The sequence below is a fragment of the Phacochoerus africanus genome, chromosome 4 (genome assembly GCF_016906955.1).
Source record: "Phacochoerus africanus isolate WHEZ1 chromosome 4, ROS_Pafr_v1, whole genome shotgun sequence".
NCBI classification, from domain to species: Eukaryota; Metazoa; Chordata; class Mammalia; order Artiodactyla; family Suidae; genus Phacochoerus; species Phacochoerus africanus.
Genome location: NC_062547.1, coordinates 109035921 through 109053062, shown reverse-complemented (window position 1 = coordinate 109053062; position 17142 = coordinate 109035921). Strand labels below are relative to the sequence as shown.

Sequence of the window (17142 nt, the reverse complement as noted above, 5' to 3'; positions counted from 1 at the left end):
TCTGCCAACTGCTATTACATGCTGTCATTTTCAGTAAGAGAAATGTATTTGCAAAAGCAGAGTGAGCACAAGAGGCCTTAAATCAGACAAGCTGGGGACCGCTGATGGAGCACTGACTGCACACTGCCTACCACGGCCCTTGAATATCAGGATTTTATGCTGTGTTTTTCTGACTTATCTGACACATAGTGGATTCTTAAATACCTCCTTAAAATTTGGACTACTAACCTACTTTTACCTCTAAGTTTGCTCCTGCTCTTTTAAGGGTCTAAGTTCTTCCCAGAAAAGGAGGAAAGGAAGAAGCCCTGACAAACATATTCTGTCCTTCCATTGTTCCTGGCCCTTTAAAACCCAGTTCAGAAGTCACCTCATCACTGTTTTCTGTATTATTCAGAACAGATTTGTTATGGTAAGGTAGCTACTTAACTTCGAAATCTCAGGGGCTCACACCAAAAAAAAAAATTTATTGCTTGCTTATACAAAGTCCACTGCAAATCTGGCAGCTCTCCATACACAGTAGCTCCCTCCCTACTATTAATGCCAGTCCTATCTCCTAGTGAATTAGGCATCTTAACAAGCCACACCCATGTTTCCAAGTTTCTTCTTTCTTTTTTTTCTGCTTTTTGGGGCTTATGGAAGTTCCCATGCTAGGGGTTGAATCTGAGCCACAGCAACACAGGATACAAGCCACATCTACATGCCAATCAAAATTTCAGGCACTGAACTGCAATAACAATGATTCTAACATACACAACAAAAAACAGCATGTTCTAAAATGAGTGACAATGGTGATTTATTTAATGATGGTTAATGATTTTTCTCAAGTTATGCAAAGGAAGCTATATACCATACAATAGAAGTTATGAATTGAAAGGGGGAAGAAAATCCTTGCCATAGTTTAGTTTTGTCCAGAAGCAAACCCTGTGCAAGGATTCACATGCAATTGGTTATCTAGGAGGAAACAATGATAGGTGAGGGAGGAAATGGGACAGGGAAAGAAAGTCAGGCAAAGAAAGAAAGTCAGGTTATTAATTAAGTGTAAACTGTGGGTAAAAAGAACCAAATCCCACTGGAGGAATCCCAGTCTAGATAGTGTAGTCAGTGTATTCAAAGAGTGAGAAAGGCTGAGGTATTTATACATTCACTACATCAGTCATTAGCTGAAAGGGTTGCTCCCAGGCAGTACTACTTATCTGGCATTGCTGATTTGTGGAGCAGGATGACAAGGAGGGCTCTGGTGGCCAGAAATAGCCCTCAGGCAAAGAAATACAGTTGCTCAAAATTGGAAGAAGGGCAAGCATACACTGAAGTGGCAAGAACAAATGAATGCTGGTGGTAAAAAAATAATCATATGGACAGAAATGTCCTAGAAGAACCACAAGAAGAGGGACTTGAGCTAGGATTTCAGAAACGGGTTGGATTGGGTTAAGGAATAACATTTAAGTTAGGAAAAGTGGCATGAGCAAAAGTACTGAGGTAAGAAAGAATAAGAGGTATCCTATGTCAGTTATAAGCCAGTTTCAAAGGATCAGAGAGATATTTTACACAGAATATTCTTGGGAAAATATGGCAAATATATATATATTGGGTCTATATTAGGGATGGTATCTAATGTTAGGCTAAAGAATTCTTTTTCTCTTAAGTTTTGAGTAACCTTTAAGTTTCTGCATGGAAAAACAATAAAATGAAAATATTGTGGCATTAATATCTTTGTTGGCACCATTACTGTCCTTGGACTATGAATCCCTATTGGATAGGATCTGTATATATTCAAATTCCCTAAAAAAGGTTTACATTCAGGAATTCCCATTGCAGCTCAGTGGAAATGAATATGACAAGTATCCATGAGGATGCAGGTTGGGTCCCTGGCCTTGCTAAGTGGGTCAAGGATCCCGTGTTGCAGCGAGCTGTGGTATAGGCCACAGATGTGACCTGGATCCCATGCTGCTGTGGCTGTGGCTTAGGTCAGCAGCTGTAGCTCTGATTCAACCCCTAGTCTGGGAACTTCCATATGCTGCAGGAGCAGCCATAAAAAAGCAAAAAAAAAAGTAAAAATGCAGAAAAATAGTAAGCACCCCATTAGCAATGAGCACCCAAAGTACAAAGGCTATGGTATCTAAATACCATTTCCTACTAAAAGGAACCACTGCTCCTTGGAGAAAGGGCTGATCCCAAGTCTGTGCAGAATATTTACAACATGAGTCTAAAATATTTTGTTATGCCATAAAGGAAGTAAATTATCAAATGCTATAGTGGCCTCATCAGTAGAAGTCAGGAGCCCATTTTAGGGAGTTCCCACTGGCCAAAGAAAAAATTTGAGCATTAAAATGAATATTATATAAATATATTAAAATGTTAACACCCATGAATCCATTAATATATATGAAAGATATGAAGAAACTAACTCATTCTGAAAACTAGGGATAAAAAGGGGAAAAACACACATTTATCCTACTCTTCCTATAAAAACTGTAGAAATAAATGAGGTATAGTTTTATTATAAAAGAATTTTTGTTAGTAAATGAAGAAGAATGAATGATCAAATAAGAATACTACCATTTTGCAACTCCTAGTGAAATACTGGACATAGGTTGTAATCACCAATGGCTACTAAAACTATTAGATGAGAAGGAAAATTTGTTATAATAAATTTGATCAAGTTGACAACATCTGAACCCAGTAACTAATCATAAAATGACAGAAAGATAACCAGATAGTGTATGGCTCTTCAGGTAATACAATAGGAAGTAAACAATAATAGCTATGAAGTCTTTTCAGGGAAAAAACAAAAAAATTCTTAATTTGAATAATCCTGAATATTTAACTACTAGTCACAAAAAAAAAAAAAGAGGAAAGGACATCATAGATTATAGGTATCCAATAGGTGTCCAAAAACTTGCAAAATTCTACAGAATCACTATTTTTTAACAAACTCCAATGAAAAAATTAAAGGGGAACCTACAGATTGAAAAAAATCAAATGTAATGTAGAAACAGTGTTTAGGTCTTGATTTGAGCAAATCAACTGTAAATCAGAATAAAGCTTAAGACAATTAAATTTGATATTGAATGCTTTATGATATTACAGTATTGTTAAAATATTAGGTGTATTAATCATGTTGCAGTTATGTTCATTTTAAAAGCCCTTTTATATTTGATATTCATAATTCCAGAAAGCTTATTCTTAAATATATATCGATAAAATAGTATGGTACCTGGAGCTTTCTTCAAAAAACTCCGAAAGACTAGGAGGAAGACTATATTAACCACTGTCTAGTCTACACTAGTTGATTAATACAGGTGAGTTCATTAATATATTTTAAGATATGTTTGAATACAAAGATTGGGTATTCCAAATTAACCATACTTAGTGTTTCTGACCTCCTTCTCATCGCCGAAATCATTAAAGAATGAAGACAACTAGTCACGGAAAGAAGCACAGAACAAAGTTGGAAAAAATACTTATGAAAGTACAATGTCGGCAGGTACATAATAATGTCACTTCGAAAATACGGAATTTATTTCCAACGCTTAAAATGAGGCCAAGAAGCAGTGGCCAACCTTTAAACTCCTTAACTGTCACTGAATGCCAAGGGTGCAGTTTAGTAAATAAAAAAATCCCTAGTCTGACGGGTAGAAGACCACCAACACCGAACTTTCTAACTGGGGACTCTGTAGGTGTGGGGGCATAAAAGCGCGGAAAATTAAATAATAAAAAACAGCAACAATAATAATTGCGTTGTGAGTACTTGCTGTCGATTTCGCATTGTTCTAAGGGTTTTGCATACATTATCCTATTCAAAGTTCATAACAACCCAAGGAAGTGTGGGCAATTTTTAAATACCTTTTAAAGGACTCCTGAAAGAGGTAGGCATCCGCACATATTATCATTTCTCAGATGAGGAGACTGAGGTTCAGACACCAACAACTTGTTTAAGGTCATATACTGGAATGACTTGGTCCGGCCAATATTCTCTACTTAACACTGAAGAATGCTTTGAATACTTCAACGCGTTGACCTATATCCACGATTAGCCTGGTGGGTGTGAAATTTTGAAGAATTTGAAACCGTTTCCACAGACCTATAGTTTTTCACCGCTCTACACACCTCGGTCTCATTCTGATAAAAAACCAAATCAAAACAGCCCTTCACTCACCGCCAGGAAGCGGGTCCTCCCAACTGGGAGCTCCAGCCCCAGGGTTCCCCACCGCCACCACCCCGGAGCCTCGCGCCTTCTCGAATCTTGCAGTCTGCGACCTGCAAACTACATCTCCCATAAAGTCGTGCGGGGAAACCGGTGGCGGAGGGAGGGGTCGCCGGAAGTTCCAGAAGCTCCATCCGGCGCCAGGGAGAGTGTGTGTTTTCCCGGTCTTTCGACATCAAGTTTTTTTCTACCCTGGTCTCATTTGGGTTAGTAACAGCTTCGGCGAGTTACCCACTTCCAGTGCCCCTTCCGGAGCCGGTAACCAGTTCCCCGGTGCGCTTGGATCTCCGCGCTGTCTGGCCGGCTCTGCTGGATGGTGTGGCGCAGCCGCGCGCTGGGGGTGCGGGTGCAGGCGCCACGGACTTTGCAGCCCAGGCTCACAGGAGGCGGCTGGAGACACAGCCGATCCTGCGCAGTCTTTGAGGTGGGAAAAAAGAAGGGCTTTTCCTGGAGTTCTCTTGTGACGGGTTGTCACTGCAGTGGCTTAGGTTGCTGTTGTGGCGCGGGTTCGATCCCTGGCCCAGGAACTTCCACGTACTGGGCGCAACAAAGTGCTGCTTCTTTGTGGTTTCATTTTATTTTTTTAAAAAATGTAATATCACAGTAGTGGCAAGAAGATAAAGTCTCAAGGCATTCGACTGTCTAGGAGAGATTGGAGAGACCATGCATGGGTGGTGCTTGGTCACGCTTGGTCGATTAGATGGCCTCTTGAATGCCCAAGGACTAATAGTAGGTTATGTCAGGACAAAGCGGTATTTGAGGACTGCTCCGTCTCTTGAGCCATAATGAGCCCAGGTTACGCATTGGTAAATGTGGATGTTGATTTGGTTAAAATCTAAGACCTTTAAAACCTAAGATTCTTTAAAATGACTTCTCAGAATAATCCATGTTCTTATCAGAAAGCAAGGGCAGCATTTAGCTCACTGAATCACTCATCCTGCCTTCAATTCCTTACCTTCAGGAGAACCAATGAGAAATGAAAAAAGTAAATCAAGTAGTAGAGCTGGACTTTAGACTGTTGTGTGCTCTTCTGGAATGAGTAAAGGTTCTATTTCTCAATGGCTTTTCTGCTGAGGAAGTGTTGTGTTTTCCACTTCTTTTTCTCCTGCAAATACTATATGTATAAGCATTGCACTGGGGTACTTTAGTGAATAATATAATGTTTTTAGAGGCCAGTTTTCCCTCACCCTGGAGTGAGTGTCCTGTGGAAAAGGTGAGGAAGTGACCATGACTTAAATATTTCTTAAAGTGAACCTAACTGAAGAACCTATATGATATGATTTCATTTCCACAGCTGAAGGATGAGGCATCTTCAAAGAGAAATCATACATGAGTCAGTATACAGCAGTGCAAAATAAAGTCCTGAAAAGTTGTAGCTTTTATTGTTCATAATATTTTTAAAGCATTTAGAAATCTTAATATGAACAGTGAGGTAAATTCTAAAGTAAATTAAAAGAAATAAAAAATTGTTTTCTTTACTCCAAATTAATTTGTGTATAGGTTTTCAATATTTTGTTTCCATTCCTGTAAGTAGTTCTGACTTATCTATAGGTAGCAGAAAGATATAAACAGGAAAGGTGAAAAGACACAAAATAAGAAAGTTAATCTCTAGCCCATTTTTTTTCTTTAACTTTTGTCATGCTACTCCTACTACAAAATTGATCAACCATATTGCAGTGTCAGAACCCTAGAGACAACTGCTGTCAAAAATTATGGATTATAACCTTTCTTTTTTTTAGCCTCAGTATCTTGGGCTCAGAATAGTAGAAGCCTAATTAGAATTCCCAAATCTTTTCTTAATAGCTTTTCATGGGAAAAAAAATCGTACCTTAAAACAGTACTTTGAGAAGTTTATAGACAACTGAAATATGAACCATTTCCTCAAAAAAAAAAATCACCTCACTTTATGCCCTACGAATTTAATACACGATTGGGCAACATTAATTAAAAAACGTAGAGTAATTATTTTGTATACTTCTCCTTACTAAAGCAACAGTGGCAAAGCAGACAAAGGTAATGATTTAAAAAGCTTCTGCAATTCAAGGATAGACAAAGAGTCTCATAGAAGAATGTCCAAAAATAGAACCAAAATGTACGTTAATCTGATTTATGACAAGAATAATAATGCAAGGCAATGGGACAGAGATGGTAATTTCAACAATGATGCTTAGTCAAATGGATTACCTATTGGGATAAAAAAAATGTATCCTGACCCCTACCTCATACCAGAATCAAAAATCAATCCCTGATGTATTGCAGAATTAATTGTGCAAGGTAAAACAATAAATTGTTTTCATGTGAAACTCAGCTTTTGAATAATTAGCTATAGGATGATAATTTCCCTTAGAGGACAGACCTGTTTCTGGTACCAAAGAATCTAAGAGAAGACTACTCATCGTCTGTTAAAAACATCTGCCTTTATTTCCGTCTACTTTAACTCCCCTCAAGCCCTGATCCACACTGAAGTTCCTATGATCTACCTCAAATACCCCTTTGTCTTTGTAGTATCTGTTACCTGACTCCTTCTCAATGATTTTGCACCCTTCGACTATATTACCAAAGTTCTTTATACATTATTTAATACACTCCCACGTGTTGAGTTATATTTAAAATTCTCAACAGATAACAATTTTGAAATGTATGCTATGATGAGAGCTGACTACTAATTAACTTTTAAAACTTTTTTAAGGACTATATTGTTTTAGGAATTCCCTCATGGCTCTGAGGGTTAAGGATCCAGCATTGTCACTGCTGTGGCTCTGATTACAGCTGTGAAACAGGTTTGATTCCTGGCCTAGGAGCTTCTATATATGGAGGGTGCAGCCAGAAAAAAAGAAGTACATTGTTTGAGAAACCATAACTAATGTTTTAATTATATTAGCATTCTAGTAATGTTGAATCTTTGAGAAAAAAATAAAAAACAATTTCAAATGAGTTTTTTTTCCTGTTTTTAAGGAAGAAATGTCTTTTGTAAAAAGGAGTCCAAACCAAGAAATAATTTCCCAATTTCACCATTCAGCAGCAGAAGGGGATATTGCCAGATTAACATTAATACTCAGTCATTCTCCATCTCTTCTCAATGAAACTTCTGAAAATGGATGGACTGCTTTAATGTATGCTGCAAGGAATGGGCACCCAGATGCTGTCCAATTTCTACTCGAGAAAGGGTAAACATTTTAGGCTACTGGTTTAATTTCTGGATACATATTTTCTTTTAAATTTTTCTTATAGTCATATTTTTAACATTGGGCTTGTAAATAACTCATTGAATAGTCTTATTATATAGTAACAGCATAATTTCTAATTAAAAACTTAATTTTTATTGGGGAATTAGTTCTTCATATTTAATAGCAAAGAAACTTATGAGTTAATCTAATTTTTTCTCCAAAAAAGTAAATCTACCCATTATGACCACTAAAAACTCCTTGTAAAAATGTATTATCTCCTTATAGCACATAAAACTTACACTTATTTTATAACCTTCCAGAAATTTTAAATACCTGCTATCTCTAACTTTTAATCATTTATGATTATTTCTTTTAACCTTTCCATGAGTATGCTATGTGCTAAATGAAAAAATACATGTAATTATTAGAGGGGCTATCATGTACATCTGAAAATATTTTATTATAATAAATACTAAAGAAAATATTTCTCTCCTATTTTTTGCTTCCATCCATAGGTGTGACAGATCGATTGTAAATAAATCAAGACAGACTGCACTGGATATTGCTAAATTTTGGGGTTATAAGCATATAGCTAACTTACTAGCTAATGCTAAAGGTGGGAAGAAGCCTTGGTTCCTAACCAGTGAAGTGGAAGAATGTGAAAATTATTTTAGCAGGACACTACTAGACCGGAAAAGTGAAAAAAGAAATAATTCTAACTGGTTATTAGCAAAAGAAAGCCATCCAGCCACAGTTTATATCCTTTTCTCAGATTTAAATCCCTTGGTTACTCTAGGTGGCAATAAAGAAAGTTCCCAACAGCCAGAAGTCAGGCTTTGTCAGCTCAACTACACGGATATAAAGAATTATTTGGCTCAGCCTGAGAAGATCACCTTGATTTTCCTTGGAGTAGAACTCGAAATGAGAAAAGAGTTATTTAATTATGCTGGGGAAGTCTCAAGAGAAGAAGAAGATGGGTTGGTTGCCTGGTTTGCTTTAGGTATAGATCCTGTTGCTGCTGAAGAATTTAAGCAAAGACATGAAAATTGTTATTTTCTTCATCCTCCAATGCCAGCTCTTCTGCAATTGAAAGAAAAAGAAGCTGGTAAGAAGAACACTGTTTACCTGTATTGGTAACAAACTGGCTTTTGGAACTGGATTAGAAGTGCATGTGTCCACAATTTCTAAGAGGCACACTTTTTCTAGAAACTTCTAAAGGTTTTACCTTAGGGGACTACATTTCTGGGCAGTTATAGCAGTTTCAATCAGTTAGGATTAGTTTCCCCAGAATTAACCCTAGTGCATACTGGTGTCATTTGATTTTTTCGGTGAATGATTATTGACCACCTTCTATACATTGAGCACAACGCAAAGACCTTGACTGTTTCGCTTTGTTGTGTGCTTCTGGTTATGCCAGTTCATGTAGGGTCTTATATACCATGGTAAGAAATGAGGGGGTTTATTATAAACTCCATTTAAATGTTATAACTTGGCCTACATTTAAAAAAACAAAACTCATTTTGGCTTCTTTGTAGATCATGTATTGTAGGTAATTAAGTGTGGAAGTCAGGAGTCTTGCTAAGAGGAGATTAGAGATTTCAACAGCCTAAATAAGAGAGTACAGTAGCTTGGATTAGTCAGGTAGGGAGAAAGGGAGAGTTTGAGATGTTCTGGAGGTAGAACTGATAGGGCTTAATCATTAGGTTTAGACTCCTATTAGTAAGAGAGAGATGATAGTAACCTTGACTATAGCCTGAGTTGTTGGGTGATAACAGGAGAGATGGAGGAAAAGAGGTACATTCAAGATAAGTTCTGGAGAGAAAATCAGCAGTGCTTGCTAATGGGATAGGTGTGGGTATATAATAAGGAAGGAAAAGGTCAAAAATGGCTGCTAGGTTTGAGACTTTGGTGATTTGGTAGATAATTATACCATTTCTTGATTAAATAATGTATTGTGATGGGTAGAGCAAGGGTAGCAGGACAGACTTGAAGTATGTAAATCAAGATCTTAGTTTGGGGCATGTTAAGTTTCAGAAAAGGATAACAGATTCTGAAGAAAGAGGAGAAGAACCGAAACATTACCCATATGGGAGTCATCAACACAAAGGCAGTATTTAAATCCTGGGTAACTAGTGAGATTACATAGAGAGTTGAGAGCAGGCACGAAAGAGAACCTCAGAATTGTATCTGAATCCCCCTAAATTTAGAGGTCAGATAGAAGGAGAGGAACCATAAAAGATGATACTGACAATGTGGCTATAACATAAGAAAAAAGGAAGGTAGGCTCATAGAAACCAAGAGAGGAAAGGATTTCTTGGAAGTAGTAGTCAAATCTGTTGAATGCTGCTGAGAATTTGAGTAGGAAGAAGACAAAGATTTTTTTTTTTAAGGATATTGGTTTGATTACATGAATATGTTGATGAATTTGAGAAGAGAAGTATCAGAGGAGTAGAAGGAATAGAAGGTGTAGCATGGTAGACTGAAGAGTTAATGGGAAGTGAGGGAGGGGTCACTGGCCTGTGTCCACCTTCCCGTAAGTGATGTTGTAGGCTCTCCCAGAGACTGCTTAGACACTCTTCCCCAAATCTGGAATGGTATGTTTTATCCTCCACATCTATGGGAAAAAATTACACTTTTTAGAAGAAGAAGATATTTTCTTTTTGAAGCTGTATATTTAAATTTCTTTTTTTCTTTTTAGGGCCGCTCCTATGGCATATGGAAGTTCCCACACTAGGGGTCAAATGAGAATTGCAGCTGCTGGCCTATACCACAGCCACAACAACATGAGATCTGAGCCGCATCTGCAGTCTACACCAGAGCTCACAGCAATGCCGGATCCTTAACCTGCACTAGGCCAGGGATCAAAATCACCTTCTCATTGATACTAGTTGGGTTCTTAACCCACTGAGCCACAATGGGAAATCCTGTAAATTTAATTTTAAGATCAAAAGGATCTTTTTTTTTTTAACTAGTAAGGAAACAGACCCTTTTACTCAACTGCTCTGTAACCTTACACAGATACTTAACCTCTGTCTGCCTCGGTTTCCTCCTCCTAAAAATGAGGATAATTAAAAGTATACCTATGTTATAGGGTTGCTCTAAACATTAAATAAGATGATATATGTAAAGATTTTTGTATGGCATTTGGCACATACTGAGTACTCAGTAAATGTTAGCTTTTCTTATTGTGATGATACTGAAATAATGGAGATACCATAAGGTAAATTATATATTACAGTATAACATAGCAGGCAAATATTTAATCTGGCCACGTTCATTGAATTTTAGTGTTACATTTGTTATTTAAGGTGTATTAGTTCCATTCCCCCAGTTTAAAAGATTGTTATTGCTGGTTATGATTATTTTTTTATTTCAAAATCCTTAGACCAAATAATGCATTTTAGGGGAGAGCAGGTTTGAGCAGGTTTAAGAAAGAGCAGGCATTTGAAATATAGCATTTCTACTCTTATTGCCCCAATTGTAATATTTTTGGTAACACCATATTAATTCTTTTTTGAAGTATCAGGGTAAAGGCTGTGGACAAAGTATATATTCTAAGATTCTATTACACATTTTTGTCATATAGTTAATCTTTAAAGTTGTAAATAATTTTTTTTAATATTCTGTGTAGTTTCTAGTTATAAACAGGATAAGTTCCATAGTGACAGGGACCAGTCTTGTCATAGTCACCAAGGAAAGCATAGGTGGGCCTAGAGTTTCCTAGTAATATTTCCTTTATGGTTCAAATCTAGGTTAGGAACTATCTTCATAGTTTATTTTGATAAATGTCACTACTTTAAAGTCACTATACACTGGAATCATGTATACCCAAAATTTACACATCACCTCTAGTAACAGTGTAAGCTAATACAGTGTATATGGATGTTAGTACATGTATCTTATATGAGAGTTGTATTTTATTAGTCCAAATTGTCACTTGTAAAATTAAATCTTTAAAATACAGGTCATAAAAATAGGAATACTAAAATCCTTGACTGCACAGCTATTCAGAAAATACAGTGTACTTCTTCATTATGACTTAAGAATGTTTTACCTATATATTAATTTCTTTACAGTTTGTCACAGAATTAAAACTTTTTCTTTGCTTGTCTTATAGGGGTTGTAGCTCAAGCAAGATCTGTTCTTGCCTGGCACAGTCGATATAAGTTCTGCCCAACCTGCGGAAGCGCAACTAAAGTTGAAGAAGGTGGCTACAAAAGAGTATGCTTAAAAGAAGACTGTCCTAGCCACCATGGTATTCACAATACCTCATACCCAAGAGTTGGTAAGCCTTTTCTTTTACAGTGAAATCTAAACCGTATGGAAATCTTAGGGAATAAGACATTCTGGAAAGACAAGATTTTGAGCTGCTGAGTTTACTTTTTTATTAAAAGCATGTTTAATTTAACCATTGACTATAAGTATTACAGTATTACATCCTTTGACTTTTAAGTAAAAGGACATTGTACATAACTATCCACTTAACTCTGAGTCAATCAGTATGAATTTGATGTCTAGAGATACATGATTTTAAAAGCCTACTCTCTGGGTCCACTTGGTCAAGAGAAAAAAGAAGCCCTGATAGTCCAGTGCCTGTATATGGCATCATCAAAGCAGTACAGCCTGGCGCTAGCTTCCCATTACTGCTAGGATCTGCTAATCCTTTCTCTCCTGCAAAATTGCTGCTTTCATTTGGCTGTGGCTTTGGAAATCTGATAAACCAGCCCTTTAAAACTGTGTGAAAAAAAGACTTAGCAACACCTGATAAGGGTAAACTGTTTTCCCTGCTTAGGAGCCTTTTATATTTGATTACTGGTTCTCATTCATGATCTAGTAAGGCAAATTCACAAATTAGTGACTTTGGGAGAGATGAACTATGATTTAAATTAATGTTTACTTTTTTAATGGCTTAAACTTATCATGGAGCCATACTAACTTTTAAAAACATTTTGTTAAGGATTGGGATGGAAGGAAGAGGGAAATGTACTACATTTACCATGGTAAAATTTGAATTTTCTCCATACCACTCTATTACCTACTCAATCTTTTTTCTAATTAAAAAATAAGAATAAGCCAAGCATACCATAAATACGTAAGAAATGTTGCTGTATGTTGCTATTAAGATGAGAGAGAAGACAAAAATGATTTTTCTTTAGCTTCCATACATATGGTATTCAATTTCCCTGAAATACTCTGTCTTCAGGCAGAAAGAAGCCATATCTTGTAAGTAGGTAAAAGTCTTGTTCTTATAGGAGGTACATGTTTTTATTATCCTACTAGGCAGTGACTCTTCATGATGAGTCTTAATTATTTTCTCCTGTCATTCATACATCTGACTTTATTTTTCAACAGATCCAGTAGTAATCATGCAAGTTATTCATCCAGATGGGACCAAATGTCTTTTAGGCAGGCAGAAAAGATTTCCCCCTGGCATGTTTACCTGTCTTGCTGGATTTATTGAACCTGGTAAGCCTTTTCTTAATAATTTTACAGTACCTTTCAATAACTTATAATTCCCAAGTAAAAACTGTGACATTTTGAGAAATAATCTTTGATAAATCATTTTACAAAACTAGGATATTTTTAAATTTTTTTTTCTTTTTTGTCCACCCCCACGGCATATGGAGGTTCTAGGGATTGAATCCAGAGCTGCAGCAATGCCAGATCTTTAACCCACTGTACCAGGCTGGGGATCCAACCAGCATCTTCACAGAGACAAGCCAGGTCATTAACCCACTGTGCCACAGAGGGAACTCCTTTTTGTGTATTTCAAATGGCATAATTTTTGTTTTTATTAGAATAATTTTGTCTGATTTAAAAATTCATTATTTGCTCTTTCCTGTAGCTTTCATATATTGCTCTTACCCTCATATATGCATGATTTATACCTCACTTCCTTTTGTACTAGATTCAGTTTTCACCTTTTCAAAGAGGGCTTCCCTGGTAGCCCCAAGTACATTAGTTAGCCCCATACCCCACATTCATAGTCCCTGTCGTTCAGCCCAGTTTTTCCCTATGGCAACTGATCACCGCCTAACATGGTATATATGTATTTATCTATATACCTACCTCTTTATTTATTATTTGCTGGTAACAAAAAGTAAATTCTGTAACAGCAACGACTTTATTTATTGCTGTATCCCAAACCCTTAGAGCATATGCCTTATATGTCATAGGAGTTCAGTAAATAAATATTTGTGGAGTAAATGAATGAATATATCCATTTAACACATGTTTAATCTCAACTTCTAATATTAACCTACATTGATAGATAATACTACTGCTAAACATACATAGTGCCATACTCTGTTCCTAAGGCTTTCCATTTATTAAATCATATAATCCTCATACAACCTTATAAATTAGGTACTATTTCAGCAGTTTTATAGATGGGGGTGCTAAGGCACAGGGGCTGAATAACTTGCCCAAGATCAAACAGCCAGTAAATGATAGAGTAGAGATTCAAACCCGGGCAGTTTGGCTCTGAGTCCACAGTCTTAATAACTATGCTGCCTTTAGTAGTTCTAGATCTTTTTTTTTAATTGCTGTGTAGCCTTCCAGTTATGAATATTCTGCAATTCATTTATCCATTCTAGTATTGGACATTTAGTTTATTTCAAAGCTCTTGCTATTACAAACAACACTGCAGTGAATATTCTTAAACTATTCCATGTACACATTTACAAACAGTAATATCAGAATAATAATAGGGTATGTATCTGCGAGTAGGACTGCTCACTCATAGAATTTGAGCATCTTACCCTTTTCCACATAGAGCCTAATTGTTCTCTGAAGTGTTCCTGCCAATTTACACTCCCTCTGGAAGTACATGAAATGTTCTTTTATTCCATATATTCACCAAGTTAGGAATTTCAGGATTTTTATTTGCCATTCTAATGGATAAGAAATGGTATGTCATTGTAGTTTTAATTTTTATTGCACTGTTGATGGAGTATCTTTTTCAAATGTGTATTAGGCATCCACTATTTTTTCTCTGAAATTTACATGTTTATGTTCTTTGCCTGTTTTTGTTTTGGTTTTTTATCTTTCTTTTACAGATTTTAGGATTTTTAAAATATGTATTATATGCTCGTCTTTATTTAGTTATAGTCTTGCACATATCTTATGCTAGTCTATGAGTTGTCTTTTCACTGTATTTTTAATGAATAACTTTAACTTTAATATAAGAAATTACCAATCTATTTGAAATAGAAAGCTATATTTAAATAGCAAAATAGGAGTTTCTGTCGTGGCTCAGTGGTTAACTGAGGTTGAGGGTTTGATCCCTGGCCTTGCTCAGTGGGTTAAGGATCTGGCATTGCCCTGAGCTGTGGTATAGGTCGCAGACGCGGCTCGGATCTGGCATTGCTATGGCTCTGGCATAGGCGGGCAGCCACAGCTCCGATTAAACTCCTAGCCTGGGAACCTCCATATGCCGTGGGAGTAGCCCTAGAAAAGGCAAAAAGACAAAAATAAATAAATAATAAATAAATAAATAGCAAAATATTTTTAAACTTCCACATAAACTTAGAAACTATTCCCTTTATTCTAATTCTCAATTTCAACAAATCAGATTCCACATAAACTTAGAAACTATTCCCTTTATTCTAATTCTCAATTTCAACAAATCAGAAATATAAGGCAAATTTGTAGGTATCACTTATTTTATCTTAGTTGGGTCAACAGTTATCTAGAGAAAAATTACCATTAGAAAGAAAAAAATGTTCCCTCATCTTATGGTATTTGGGATCCAAGCCACGTCTGCGACCTACACCACAGTTCACAGCAACATCGGATCCCCGACCCACTGAGTGAGGCCAGGGATCAAACCTGCATCCTCATGGATACTGGTCAGATTTATTTCCACTGCATCACAACAGGAACTCTCGGTTTTTAACTCTTTGGAAAAGAGTTATCTGCAATAATTATTTGACAACATAAAAAAAATCTCAAAATTTTAATGAGAAAAAGGTTAGATACATAAATAGTATAATCTATAAAATGCATAGTGTTTAGCTAATAGTAAGTACATGCTGGATAGTTATATATGTTATAATTCTTAAAATGACAAATTCAGACCTTTAAGAAATGAAAAGTTTCCTGGTGTTTTGATTCTGCATGTGGTCATATACTTTAGAAAATAATGTTTTTTTGAATTCAAATCTAGTTTCAGGTTTCTACTTTCTGATTCTTGGAATTGGATTTCTGTCCAAAGTGATTTCCAAATGTTTGAACCATTCAGAGCACAAAATGTCCAAGGTGTGTTCATCAGCTCCTTGTTCTTTTGCCCCATTTGATTAGGGGAGACAATAGAAGATGCTGTTCGGAGAGAAGTAGAAGAGGAAAGTGGAGTCAAAGTTGGCCATGTTCAGTATGTCTCTTGTCAACCATGGCCAATGCCCTCCTCCTTAATGATTGGTTGCTTAGCTGTGGCAGTGTCTACAGAAATTAAAGTTGACAAGAATGAAATAGAGGATGCCCGCTGGTTCACTAGAGAACAGGTAAAGTTCAATTTAATTTCCTTCTTCTATTGATTGTTCTCTGACTGTATTGGTTTGGGCATGTAGCAAGGATACATGTTTTTAGCAAGTTGAATGAACGGCTATGGCCCCCCTCATCATTCAGGTATTACAGTGTAATTTATAGCATTAAAACAAGTAGCTCAAAAAAAAATCAGTAAAAATGCTTAAAAGTTTTGAAAAATTTTTGTTCATTTTAAATGTACTTAACAAGACTGACAGAATTGTATAGCAAAGCTACACTCACAGAACTTTTTAAAACTCATCCTTCAGTAATATAATGAAAGATAAATTACTTGTCTGTGTTTTGTATAACCCAAAGTCTTTGTATAGGAAAGAGATAGGTACACTGTAATGGTGAAGACTTGAAATCCTTTTGAGTTTGTCTACACACAATTTTATGTTCAACCTCAAAAAGTAGAAATTAGATTTTTTTTTCAGGATTTTACAGAAATGATAAAAGAGAACTTTTTTCAAAAGTCAGTTTTCACTTTAAAAATAAGTATGTAGCAAATGCTTTGCTTTTTCACAACCTTATTTTAGTCTGGTAAAATGCCTTTCTGGAATATTTTAAATATTGATCACTAACTCATTGAAGCAACTAAGAATACTGTATTAAATTTTGCATGATGAATGTGGATATTGTTGCTTTCTACTGCTGTTATTTACTGTAAAAGTCATTGCATTTTAGTTGAATTGTATATATATATAAAAGGGTATTTAAGTATGACAGTTTTGAAATCCTAATACATTTTATCATGGTGTATTTCAGGTTGTGGATGTTCTGACCAAAGGGAAGCAACAGGCATTCTTTGTGCCACCAAGCCGAGCTATTGCACATCAATTAATCAAACACTGGATTGGAATGAACCCCAATCTCTAAATCAGATAATTAAACTTTGACTATGTCTAATTGATTTCTAATCCCACTTATTCCTCGTGAGATTGTAAATGTTTAGTGCTCTTTAGAATGTCACAACACAGATACCATATTGGGTTTTTAAACTGTACCTTCTATCTTAACTACAAAATTTATATTTTTATAAATTACAACATTGCCTCAGATTTTGTAAAATCTGACCATTCTCTGAACATTTTTTTTTGGTTGTGCTCCACAATTTTATCTCACAAAACCATATTTCTAATACGAGAAAGCATACTGTAAAGAAATATGTTAAAAAAAATGTAAATCTAAACTCCAGCACCTCATGCAGGCATTAGACCATTCACTAAAATTCTTTTTTTTTTTTTT

At 36.0% G+C, this 17142-nt stretch overlaps 1 protein-coding gene across 3 annotated transcripts; it reads left to right on the top strand.

Moving 5' to 3' along the window:
- The first annotated feature begins 4333 nt into the window (after nt 1-4333).
- NUDT12 (nudix hydrolase 12) lies at nt 4334-16803 on the top strand. 3 transcript variants are annotated; one of them, XM_047778387.1, is made up of 7 exons: nt 4334-4410; nt 7160-7371; nt 7887-8476; nt 11489-11656; nt 12724-12837; nt 15673-15872; nt 16663-16803. In XM_047778387.1, the coding sequence occupies exons 2-7, from the start codon at nt 7166-7168 to the stop codon at nt 16771-16773; spliced, it is 1389 nt and encodes a 462-aa protein (XP_047634343.1). In that variant the 5' UTR covers nt 4334-4410; nt 7160-7165; the 3' UTR covers nt 16774-16803. The 3 variants fall into 3 exon arrangements, with proteins under 3 accessions (XP_047634343.1, XP_047634342.1, XP_047634344.1); XM_047778386.1 differs by having other exon boundaries at nt 4334-4628; XM_047778388.1 differs by lacking the exon at nt 4334-4410 and adding an exon at nt 4576-4628 and having other exon boundaries at nt 7164-7371.
- The last annotated feature ends 339 nt before the right edge of the window (nt 16804-17142 follow it).